The sequence below is a fragment of the Cottoperca gobio genome, chromosome 1 (genome assembly GCF_900634415.1).
Source record: "Cottoperca gobio chromosome 1, fCotGob3.1, whole genome shotgun sequence".
NCBI lineage: Eukaryota > Metazoa > Chordata > Actinopteri > Perciformes > Bovichtidae > Cottoperca > Cottoperca gobio.
Window position 1 is genome coordinate 22,980,722 of NC_041355.1, and position 12,065 is coordinate 22,992,786.

Consider the following 12,065-nt stretch of genomic DNA (forward strand, 5'->3'; position numbering starts at 1 on the left):
CTGCACTCTTACTCAACAAACTACTCAGAAAAAAGAAAAATCTGAAGTCAATCTCTTAGAATTGGAAGAAAAGAGAAGCAGCCCTGTTGTTCTTTTGTAATGGATGACTGGGCTTATTAATCTGGTGTATGGACGTGAGGCTGCAATGACAGTTTGCCTCACAAGTGTCACTTCTCTTCAAACCCAAAGAGAGAAAAGGGAACTGGCACTGATGGAGAGAACAGATAGCGATGGCGGTGGCAGCTGGATGAAGCTAACACCCTATTCTGTTCTGAAGGCAGCAAGGCGTGACCAAGTCCCTGACATGTGGGCGAAGTACATCCACGTTCACATGACACATGCAGCCCGATGCTCTGACTTCATGGCTAGTCAGAACCCATTTTATGTGTTAACCTAAACTTCCCCAATACACTCAAAAGAAACACATTTAGCTGTCAGCGGAGGTTCCTGAAGTTCATAAATTCCCACAAACTCTCAATTTGAACCTACATTTTGCTGTCACAGATAAATTCCCATATGTTGAGTTCTACTGGCAGACATCACTTATTACTATCTATTCTGTAGGTGAAGTCAGTCAGTGGGAAGAGAAACTATTCAACATCTTTTTCTCGTTAAATTGAGTCATTTCTAGTTTTTAAGGGCCCCAGTGGGTCCTAAAAACCACTTTGGGACCAACTGCTGTGGAGCGATGCTGCGTTCACTGCCGTGCAGTACCACACTTCCCCCAGCAGATGGACGCTGATGTGAATTATGACCCACTGACATTTACTTCCTCAGCATCCGGATAAAAAACGGTGATGTTTAAATCCTATAATGAAATTAGGAGATAATCCCATAACAAAGACAAGTGTCATTTAACATTTTTTCCTTTTCTGATCATTTTCAGATCATACCAGTTTTATATATGCAGAGCCTCACCCTCGTTGTTCCAGATTAAATACAACATAACAGCTTTAATATACATTCAGACGACTGCACCTAACATTTATTTTAGACCTACCTCGACCTTAATTTACATCCCCATTACCTCTGTCTTCTTAGATATACGTATTGGTGCTATATATATATACACCTCTATTTCGTGTGAGAAAAACGACTCTGCAAAACTGTGAGCCCGTTCTAACTTGTGGGAGTGTATAATATTCAGGAGTGAGAAACCAACACATTGTGCTGAGTGACGTCTTTTGAAGCTGTGAACTGCACTCAAAACCACAGCCTGAAAGGAGACATGTGACCTTCGAGATAATAGGATTATTTTTTTCTTTTATCAACAAGTCGCAGGTCGATGTGTGATGAAGGAAACGAGATGTTATCTTTTATTTTTTACACTTTTACACAAATAACAAGAAAAAACAACAGCAGATACTCAATAAATGCATTCAATTTTGCTACTTTGTTGAATGAATATATGGCACATGGCTATATGATACAAACAATGGCTACAGCAGGAATCATTAAGTACAAATGTATAAAACAAGGAATTACAATTCCTCCTGCATAAACACTTTTCAGATGAGTACAGTATGACAAAGAACACTCTGACACCCGTCACACTCCCATAACGTCTCTGTCTCTGTCTCTTTCTTTCTCTCTCTTCTCTCTCTCTCTCTCTCTCTCGCACACACACACACACACACACACACACACACACACACACACACACACGCACACACACACACACACAGAGAGAGAGAGAGATAGCTGCTACTTCATGCTTTCATTTCTCATACTACCAACTACTTATATGAGTACAGTGTTATCTGTCTGAGCATGTGTGTGTGTGTGTGTGTGTGTGTGTGTGTGTGTGTGTGTGTGTGTGTGTGTGTGTGTGTGCGTCTACATGAATGAAAGCTACTTCAGTTCTAGGCGGTGCTCGCCGCGGGCTATGTGGGAAGAGAACTCGTAACGGTCCCGGCTGCGGTGGCCGCACACGTTGCACTCGAGCGGGTCGCGGAAGCCGTGGCAGCCCATATGGATGGTGAACATGACGTAGTCCAGGAAGATCACCCTGCAGTGGCCGCAGGGGTACACCGCCCCGGGCAGGGCTCCGCCCTCCCCATCAGCCCGTACCACCCGTAAAGCCTCCAGCGGCGACAAAGGGATCGGCTGGGAGTGTGGGTGAGCGACGCCGTTCTGATGACTCAGCCCCCCCAGCAGGTGACCTAAGCTGTACATGACAGGCTGGGACATCTGGGGGCCATCAGTTTGGAACGAGTCCATGCCGACCGGTGACTGGGTGGTGTGAGGGAGGCCCAGCAGCGGCATGCCCATCTTGTGGCCGTTTGTGAGGCCCATGGGGCTCAACTGGATTGGGTAGGGCCTGCAGGAGGGGGCTGAGTTGCTGTCTTGTTGCTGATGGTGGGGGTCGGGCCCCGGGGAGCCTGGGGGAGGCTCCTTGACGTCAGTTCGGTAGACCAACTCCCTGTTAAAGCTCAGGTCCAGGCACACACCGTTGTCGCCTAGGCCGACAGAAGAAAGAGCACTCAAGTCTCAGCAGGTCACATACTTCATCCAACAGCATGAGCAGAGACACACTACAGGCAGAATAACACGTGTTGCTTACAGATGGAAACAGATCTAAGAGAGATCCTTACAGGACTCTAAGGGGTCTTTACTTTGGTGTTGAGTAGGTCAACATGAAGGGACACTTACACAGTGAAGTGGAACATGCCAGGCCTACAGGACAGAAGAAGCTTGAAAGCATCCTGAGCCAGCGCTTGAGCTTGAGGCATGAGAGGACAGAGGGCTGAGAGGAAGCAGACGACGCAGACGAAGGCCTGTATTGCAGCTGCACCACAGAAGTATAGACAGAGAGGCACCTGCTCACGTTTCTCGCCTCCCGCCTGATCACTCTCTCTCTCTCTCTCTCTCTCTCTCTCTCTCTCTCTCTCTCTCTCTCTCTCTCTCTCTCTCTCTCTGCGGTTCTCTTTTCCCCCTGTGGTTGTCATATTGAAAGATCTCACTTCATTTGTCAACCTGATAGGAGACATGTAGAAGGTTTTCTTTGCCAATACACTCATTTTGCGAGCAGTTTGAGGCTTGATTGCGGAACTACAACCTAATGTTAAGAAGTGAGAGCCAACTATTGAAAATGGTCGTGTGTTTGTACGCCCCTAAAGTCAGCCATTTACTGAAACTGATGTCTTTTGATCATTTATCACAAATGATCTGAGTTTGAATTAAAGTGCATGTTTCTATGTTTCCCTGTATCCATTTACTTAACCATGCATGGTAACCAATACCCACCTATGACACATTTCTGGCAGAGAATTTAGGACAGTGGAGACTCTGCGGTGTGTGCAGGTAAGAGGCAGGTGCTCTGCCCTCAATTCCTGTTTGGCAAGAGATGGAGGCCAGCAGAGACAGACAGACAGACAGACAGACAAGTAGCTTAGGCAGACAACTTGAAATCATTTACAAAACATGAATCCTGTATTTAAGCATAAATGCACAGCAAAAAGCACACATTATGTAAACATTTCAAGACAGCAGCATATTATAGCTGCACAAAACAATCGTTTCAAAATATAGAAGTTAGTGCAAACATGTAGTGGGCATTAACAGGTAATAGTGAAACAATATCAATGATCAATTAAGTAGTTAAACATATCAATCAAACTAAAAAAATGCAGACATGCATAATCTTTTCTTTGAATATAAAGTAATGCAATAAGCTGTTTTCCATTAGCTAGAGCCTTTCAGCTGCTCTTACCGGTGAACTTCTGTGGCATTGAGCTCTTTCGTTTGGCTACGTTGCTGGCGAGCCTGTCGAGCAGCAGAGCACGCTCAGTGCCCATCTGATTCCTGGATGTCTGGCCGTCCTCTGCTTGACAGCAAGAGCGTGAGAGAGTAAGTGCAAAGATAAAACGAAGAGCTCTGCTCAATCATAAGAAAAGGGAGTGCACTGAGCTGCAACTGTCCACCTTTCGAAGCTTCTGAGGTTATAAAGTGAAGTAAAGAAAAAACACACCAGCTGCTCGACACCGAGTCACACTAGGAGGAACAAGATATTAATTTGAGATCAGAAGCTTCTTTGACCTCACTTCCTGGTGGGTTTATACTTCACCAGTGCAGGAGAGCAGACCACAGGATGAGGATGCACTTCCTCACCACTACGGCACTATCAGGCATAAACTTACGACATTTGGCGACCACAGTAGCAGAGCATTGTCTGTGTGTTGCAACTGTGCAACTGTCCTGTCACCTTGTAAAGGCATTTTTAGGGGGAGGTTAGAGACATATGTGTGTGTTTGTGTGCATGTGTTGAGTGGCTGGGCTGAAACATTTGCCCTACATAATCCCCTTTGCCACTGCAGACATCTAAAGCGGTCGTCATACGCTGCGCTTTCAAACCACAGCAACCATAACCTATTTAAATGTAATGATGGGGTAACAGCCATAAGCTCATTAATTTACTGAGGCTATAAAACAGGATCTGCTACCAATAACAGGTAGAATTGTGCGCTCCATATGTGCAAATGAGTTTATGTAGACTGTGCAGGGGTCTGATTCTATTAACAAGTGTAAGTGCATGTGTGAAGTGAGTGTTTGTGAAGATGTTTAAAGATGAAGCGAGTGTCAGAAAGGCTGAGTGTCTGCTCACCTCTCTCAGCGGGACCTTTGCTCTGAATGTACACATGGCACCTCTCTCTGTGCTCTTCGAGGGAGCTTCGCTGCTTGTAGCTGCGACTGCAGTGGTTGCACTTAAAGGGTTTTTCTACTGTAAGCGGGAGTTTCAGTTAATCACCAACATATGAAACATCAACAACATCTAAATGGTACAGCGAGTATTATTTCCTTAAATACGTGGTTTTATACAAAAGTGATGATGCGCACATTAAAGACTGTGCAGCGTGTCTGCAGGTTAAACACGTGAACTGAAAGTGAATGAGTAAGTTTCCAGCGGTAAATTAGTAAGATGTCAAATGTGATGTGTGTGTAAGCGTGTGGCAGGTTGTTACTGGAAGAGCAATGCAGGCTCAGCTCATGTGTTACAATTCAAAAGGAGTGAGAAACCAACATGAAGACGTGAGAAACCAAGCAGCATGATACTGTACACAGGTGCATACATTATCAGTGCATACGAGCTTCACATGTGTGAGCGAGTGTGTGGCTGGCTGGTACCAGAATGTGTGCGCAGGTGCCCGCTCAGAGCATCACGTCGGCGGCAGGCGTAGCTGCACATGGGGCATTTGAAAGGCTTCTCCCCGGAGTGCAGTTTGATGTGGCGCAGCAGGTTTCCCTTCTGGGTGAAGGAGGCTCCGCACTGACTGCAGTGGAATGGCCTCTCACCTGAGTGAGAACAAAACAACGCACCATGAAAAACAGTCCTGCATTTAAACATGACATCTGCCTTTTAGCTTATTGATCACACAACATTGTTTGATTTCATGTGAAAGTGAGATCATTGGAAGTTTTGTGTTGCTGCAGGTCTGCTCGACTGTGGAACAACACAATGATGTGGTGTTCACAACTTCATCTGCAGTCAAACTTTTCTTCTGATGTTAAAAAGCAGTTTTCTTTTTAATGATTCACTTTATATGTCAACCCTTTTCTTATCCCTAGTATATCTGTGACATATCAAAACAATTCTAAGAATCATTCACCATCTTTGAAAAGGGACATCCACTCATATAAACATCCACTTTGATCGTCAGGAACCCAGAAACAAAGTTCTCACGACTCAAACTATGCCAAGCATATTGTACACTTATCGAAAACACAACCTCATGAGTTCCATCTGAAGGCGGCATTTTCTACGAGTCAACTCTACTCGTCAGTTAAACGATGAGTAGAGTTGACTGGTAATAGATGACGTGTGCACATGTGGCTGACAACAACTCTACATTTCTCCACGGTGATACATATTACTACATGTGGATACACAATAAGTTGATCATGACAGAAGATGTGTGTTTCATGTGCACCAGATGAACTTTATCTAGCAGTGTTACTCTGCTCTAAGCCTGCACTATATACACAAGTGAGTTATGACAAGGATTGCATAATTCAGGGCAAAAGTAATGACTGTAGATGTACTGTGTGTGTGTCATGTGTCGATCTATCTGTGCACTAATCACAAAGTGCTTCATATTTGAAACAATAACGGATATTTCACAACCTCTTGCTGCAGCCCTGGTGAGGACACGTGCGTCATGTATGATGCAGACTTCTTAATCGTAGTTACTCGATCAAACATCTTGACCTAGTCAATACAAGGCCCTATCTCCCAGTGCTATCAACAGAGTGATGATTGTGCAACTGTTGTGTTTGAGGTCAGGTGCTTCGGCTGTGTTCCTGTGCTTACCCGTGTGGCTGCGCTTGTGCACCAGCAGTACGTTGATGCTGACGCAGGACAGGCCACAGATGTCACAGTTGAGCTTGCCTGTCGACTGGATGCGGGGGGCCACAGCTCCAGGCACGTAGGTCCCTTCTGCACCAGCCGCTTCTGCAGCATGGGCGTCTGGCAGATCCGCGCAGTCGTAACGTGAGTAGTCCACCAGCGACAGGTCCTGCGGCTCATTTAGGGCGTCTCTCTCTTCATCCCCCTCCTCATCGTCGTCCTCCTCCGTCCTCTCCTCATCAAATCCATCCTCCGTCCCGTCGTCACTGGCCCCCTCTGCTTCCTCTTTTAGCACAAACTCTTTTTCTTTTTCAGCCTTCGGGTACTGCTCGTCATCTTCCATCGCCTCTGCCTCCGTCTTTATCGCATCTAAGCAGGGAGGAAGCAAATAATAGTAACATTTGATGTGAACACACATGAAGTGATTGAAATGTGATTCAAAGAAAGCACCCACTTAAAGAGATTAGACACATGGAGAGATGCACATATACCTGAGTTGATGTTTGTTCTCATTTCCAAATAAGGCACTAAATGAGGTTAATGAGACTCAACTCCAACCAGAATGTGAAACGCTGTCAAATCTTCACTTCTACATCCATATTTATAGTTTCTATGTATATATTAGCAGTAGCACATCTCCAACGTGTGGGTAGCTTAATTTGGGCCAATGTGTAGTGTCACAAAAGAGATTCAGAAGATGTGTGCTCAAGATAAGGGGAAAGCATTTCCTCTGAAGACAAAAACTAGAACCAGGACAGAAGAGAGACGCAGCAGGCGCCTCACACAGACAACACCAATTCCTCATCTGCTTTCAAAAAGACATCTCACATTTATTGTTAACTGTATCAAAGATGCTGAAAAACTTCCCAACTTAAACAATCTGTACCAAAGCTCCAACCTATGTTCCTCCATCAGCCAGCAGAGCATTCAGTTTACTTCATTTTGACCATGTGCAAGTTTTTATTGACTATTTTCTTAGCAACAAGTCTGTAACTACTGTCGGTCAAACCTCCACAGGATATGTCCAACTGTATGTAAATGTCTCAACACCACAACTGTTAACACGCAGAGTCCAGAGGCCTGGTTTGCAGAACCTCTCACCTAGGTTCATGCTAGCACACTCAGTTCCATCCATAAACCACACTGTGGTCTTGGCGGTGGCTGGTGATGAGCTGAAAAGCAGCGCCTTGTATTGTAGAACGCGCTCAGAGGAGGTATGGAAACTTTGCACATGCAGAGCTCCGAGAGGCCCTATATAGAGTCCAGGGTCTCAGAGCAGTGAACCGCAGGCTGCACATGAGACGCACAGCAGGGCTCTAGGCACCCAGTGGGGCAGATGTGTAGCAGTCAGAAATAAATAGGAGAGCTGTCTCTAACACCATATTCTTCTTTTTTTTTAAGTGACAAACGAAAGAATAACGCCATGAGTGTGAGGAAAACATTTTCACACTCAAAACATTGTGTGAAACAAGGTGGTCACCGTTTAGAAATGTGAACATTTTTCTTGCTTGGTGTGAGATATTTAGATGAAGGAATACCCAAAATATCACATTATATAATTAAGATGTAGGTTTGATCATACAATACATGACACTGCAGTGAGGAAGTTCCAAAATAAATGTAATGAAGTAACCGGCCCGGCTGGATTTAAATGAGCAGTCGACTGTTTGGCCGGCCGGCGCTTATGGAGAGCTCTCGAGGTGGAATAGTCCACTACACGTAAATCGCTGGTGATAATAAATATTGGCAAATATAGATATTTAATTAGATAGGCCAACATTTACAAGTAGATAGATTCATTTTGATATACTACAGATTATTATTTATTTGGATTGACTAGGAAGGAAAACATTTTTTATAAAAAAAACCCACAAAAGCAAGAGGCCCCTTGGCGGCCGGGGAACACTGGTGCTCCTCTTACTGCTCTAACACCAGCCTAATAGTGCTGCAAGCACAATAAATAGGGTGACTTTCTCATTACTTTGCATTGAATGAAACCTCAGGAGAGAGAAAATGCACCTTTACCCCAGGATAACTAGAGCACCCAAGACCTTCATGATGCCTTTCCTGTCTATTCAGTTGGCTCACACAAATGGCTCTTACCTCAAGCACCTGTCCATCACATGTAATCTCCCTCTAGTTGATCATAATTAATTACATCCACCTTACATTTTCAAAACCTTTATTATCCTTTATAGCTTAACTGAAGTCAAAGGATAAATGTCTCCTCCTTGCTCCTATGGGTTTAGAAAATTGGAATTTTATAATTAAAACCTTTAAGATAAACACAGATTTGCACAGTGGCCATTATAAACACAGGAACGTTATTTTAGTTACTTTGCTAGACTTTTCCAAACGGCAGCGTTTCATTGTATTTATTCTCAGGGTTTGTAGCAGCGTCCTTCACACCTTTTACAACTGTTTGTAATGTGAGTGGAAATAAAAAGTAATTGTAAGATTCTAGACCATGTGAGCCTAATGGCTAAAATGCAAAGCATAATGGAAAGATGTTAAGCGTGCTTGCGTGTGATTGTGTGGTACGTACGTGGATCCATCACACCTTCAGCACACTGCATTTCATTCTCACTGAATGAGTTATCTTCCCTCTCTTCTTCCTCCTCCTGTGGCTTCACATCTGCAACATCACTGCAAACGTCTGAAAAGTGACACGTGCAAATGCTTTGTGTTACTTTTTGTTTCATTAGGAGATCTTCAAACCAGCAAACTGCAGTTCTCTGTAACGGAATGTTAAAATCAATTTATGTGCAGGCACAGTCATGTGCACTCAGCCCGTGCGGCAGGCAGGATGGTGGCAGCTGAGGAGAAATATGTGCAGCCTGATCACGTACACCTTCATACTGAAGTCAAGGAATCAGATACTCACCCATCTCGTTTCCCTCTGGGCCGGTAAACTCACGATCTTTGTCTGTGTTCATCATGATAAAATGTTCTGCGGAGAGGAATTACAATATTTGGTTAATAAGAGATAGTTTTGGAATCCAAATAAGTCTAATCAGGTCAAGCCAGATTCCTTCTTATGGTGTTTTGAGAACTAGATGTAGGTGTCCAGAGCAAGAAAGAAAGAAAACATTTAGCACTTTAACGTTATAAAAACATTTAGTTTGACACATTGACACTAATATAACCTTCTTAATGTTCTTGGCACTATTAAAAGCCTGCCTTACTATTTCTACAAAGCATGTGAAGAAATAGAAGCAGCACTTGCATCTCGCTGTTCCTGTTGGTTGGACAGCATAAAAAGACGTTTATTAAAAGAAAACTGGGGTTAAAAGCCCACGGTTGATCGCTCGACCCTGTCACTACATTTAGCCTTATGAGAAAGAGATGATGTTCACTGCACATGCACTTCCTGCCGGGTCTGTACATAGGAGCAAGTGTAAAAGCGCTTTCAACGGCAACAGACAGTGAGACTCCAACACTTGTAGCCAAAGTTTGAAAATGTATTAGGAAATAAACGATCCTGCTGTGCACTTTTAAAAACCCTCAGTCACTTTTCATTGACCTAATAAAAAATCATACAGCATGAATACTTTACAATTTATATTACACAAGTGTAACTAATAAAAATAAAAACCGTATAGGTATGTAGTTTGTATCCTTTAGACAACTCTAACTACTCTAACATCACATTCATTGAGGAAAATACAGCAATAACAATCTTTCTCACACGGACTAAATGAAATTGAGAAGCGCATGTTCACACGCTGCAATTCAATTTAAATACTTTTTGAGTTTCATAGTTTGTTGGAAGATAACACTAAGTTTGAGTAAAGATGAAATGATCTGACCTGCGTTTTGCTCAGCACCCGGAGGAGACTGGGAGATTCCACACTCCGCCACTGGACTTTCTCTGAATATGGAATATACGCAACGTCACTACGGTGAATTTTGGAGAGATCCCTTAAAGGAACAGGAACTTATTTTGAACAAGGTCGAGCAACAAAGACCAAAGCATGTTCACACAGCAGAGTAGCAACATCAATGATTTACATGACTCCGCACTGTCCAATGGTCGTAACATAATCATCCCTTCACTAAACCTGAACATTTAGAGCCTATAACACCGTGTGTTTCAAACAAAGAGCTGATTATATGTTCTATATCAATTCAGGTGGTCCACATGGTTCCTGGCTTGTTTTCCATTTAAGGAGCTATTACTCCATCTTGTGGCCGAACTGGACAGCTACGTTTAATTCCATCTTTTCTTTCCCCAATCAATAAAATAAGTCTGTACAAAATGTAAAAAAAACCCTCTTAACTTGTCCAATTTGTAATGACATATAGCTCTTGTTCCTGTTCCTGTTGAGTTTCATGTAGTTAAGTTGCTTGGGACAAAAACATCTGCCAAATATGTGTAAAGTTTATTTGACTTTATTTAACCCATGTTTAACAAGGTAAGACCAGTTGAGATCAACAATCTCTTTAACAAGGGCGACCTGGCCAAGAGCAAGTGTATGACGGCAGTTTACCCACAAAGCCTGGAGTGAAGCGTACAATGATGAGACTGTGATATGCAGTATCAGTAGTAACAGATTAGCGTAAGGAAGAACCGGTCAAATGTAGCAGAGACCAGTCTTCTTCTGGCCTCAATACGTAATAATGTAATGTACATTTTCTTTTACTACAACTACGCCCACATCTTAAACCATTTCATTTTAAGGGCAAAAGTAAATTAACTCAGGAAGTCATGGAAAAAACAGAACAAATGCAGACTTCTGGAAATATCTTCTGCTCAGGCACGGTCTCCTTTCCGTCCTGGGGTCTGTCTGAAATGTAAAGCCTACTACAACGTGTCAGCCAAAAAGACGATGCATCAATTTCCTAAAACCTTATCAGAGATGCCAATGTACCTAAACCTTAAATAGGCCTGGGAGAGAGATGTTGGGAGTTATTGAACAACAACAGTGGAAAGAAGTCATATTGTGCTGGCACATCCCCGGCCGAGAAGTCCAGACGCAACTCACTCAATCCTCAATCATTGCTCCTGGACCCCAAGCCGAATGGCCAGACTTAAACTAAGAGATAGTGATGTATGTTGCCGTTGTTATAGAGAAGTTGGAACCATAGTAAACGTGCTGTACGACTGTGTAATGGTTAAGGATCTATGAAAATGACATCTTTTATAAATCAACTGTTCAATGTCTCAAGAGCCCAACCCTGTGTATGTTGGATATTATCCCTGAAAACACGCACACACTCTGCTGCCGACTGGCTATGTTAACAGGATGCAGAATTATTTCTGAGACAATGGAAAACGGTTACACCCTCATCGTTCGAGCACTGGATCGAATAATGTCCAACACAGCAGGGTACGAACGAGTCATACTGAGACTCAGAACGCCAAGACGTGTTGCTGAAAATATGGAATCCATTCCTGGATCGCATCAACAGAAGATGTCCAAGAACTGATGTCACATCCCTCACACACAGGAAATGTCAACTCATAAAGCCAATTGTCAATATATGTACATACTTCTTTTTCACTCTTTATAGGTATGCTAATGAACCTACCTTTTTGTTCTTTATTGCTGCTTAGTATCAATATTGAGATAAAGGGCTGGGGTAGGGGGCTGGAGGAGTGTTTATAATATGAATATGTCCTAAGAAATGTCTTGTAACCTTCATGTTATGACAAATTGTTGGACACACACACACACACACACACGGACAAAACAGCATTGCTAACCTCTGAGTAACCATC

General features: G+C 43.3%; 1 protein-coding gene across 4 annotated transcripts; it reads right to left on the reverse strand.

Annotated features, from left to right (window-relative positions):
- Positions 1 to 1,288: 1,288 nt before the first annotated feature.
- On the reverse strand, positions 1,289 to 10,420 carry LOC115015053 (zinc finger protein Aiolos-like). 4 transcript variants are annotated; one of them, XM_029442232.1, is made up of 8 exons: positions 10,153 to 10,420; positions 9,228 to 9,293; positions 8,889 to 8,999; positions 6,308 to 6,712; positions 5,125 to 5,292; positions 4,604 to 4,720; positions 3,713 to 3,826; positions 1,289 to 2,459 (listed from the first exon to the last, which is right to left on the reverse strand). In XM_029442232.1, the coding sequence occupies exons 2-8, from the start codon at positions 9,280 to 9,282 to the stop codon at positions 1,852 to 1,854; spliced, it is 1,578 nt and encodes a 525-aa protein (XP_029298092.1). In that variant the 5' UTR covers positions 9,283 to 9,293; positions 10,153 to 10,420; the 3' UTR covers positions 1,289 to 1,851. The 4 variants fall into 4 exon arrangements, with proteins under 4 accessions (XP_029298092.1, XP_029298098.1, XP_029298080.1 ...); XM_029442238.1 differs by lacking the exon at positions 10,153 to 10,420 and adding an exon at positions 9,570 to 9,627; XM_029442220.1 differs by lacking the exon at positions 10,153 to 10,420 and adding an exon at positions 9,529 to 9,590.
- Positions 10,421 to 12,065: the final 1,645 nt, after the last annotated feature.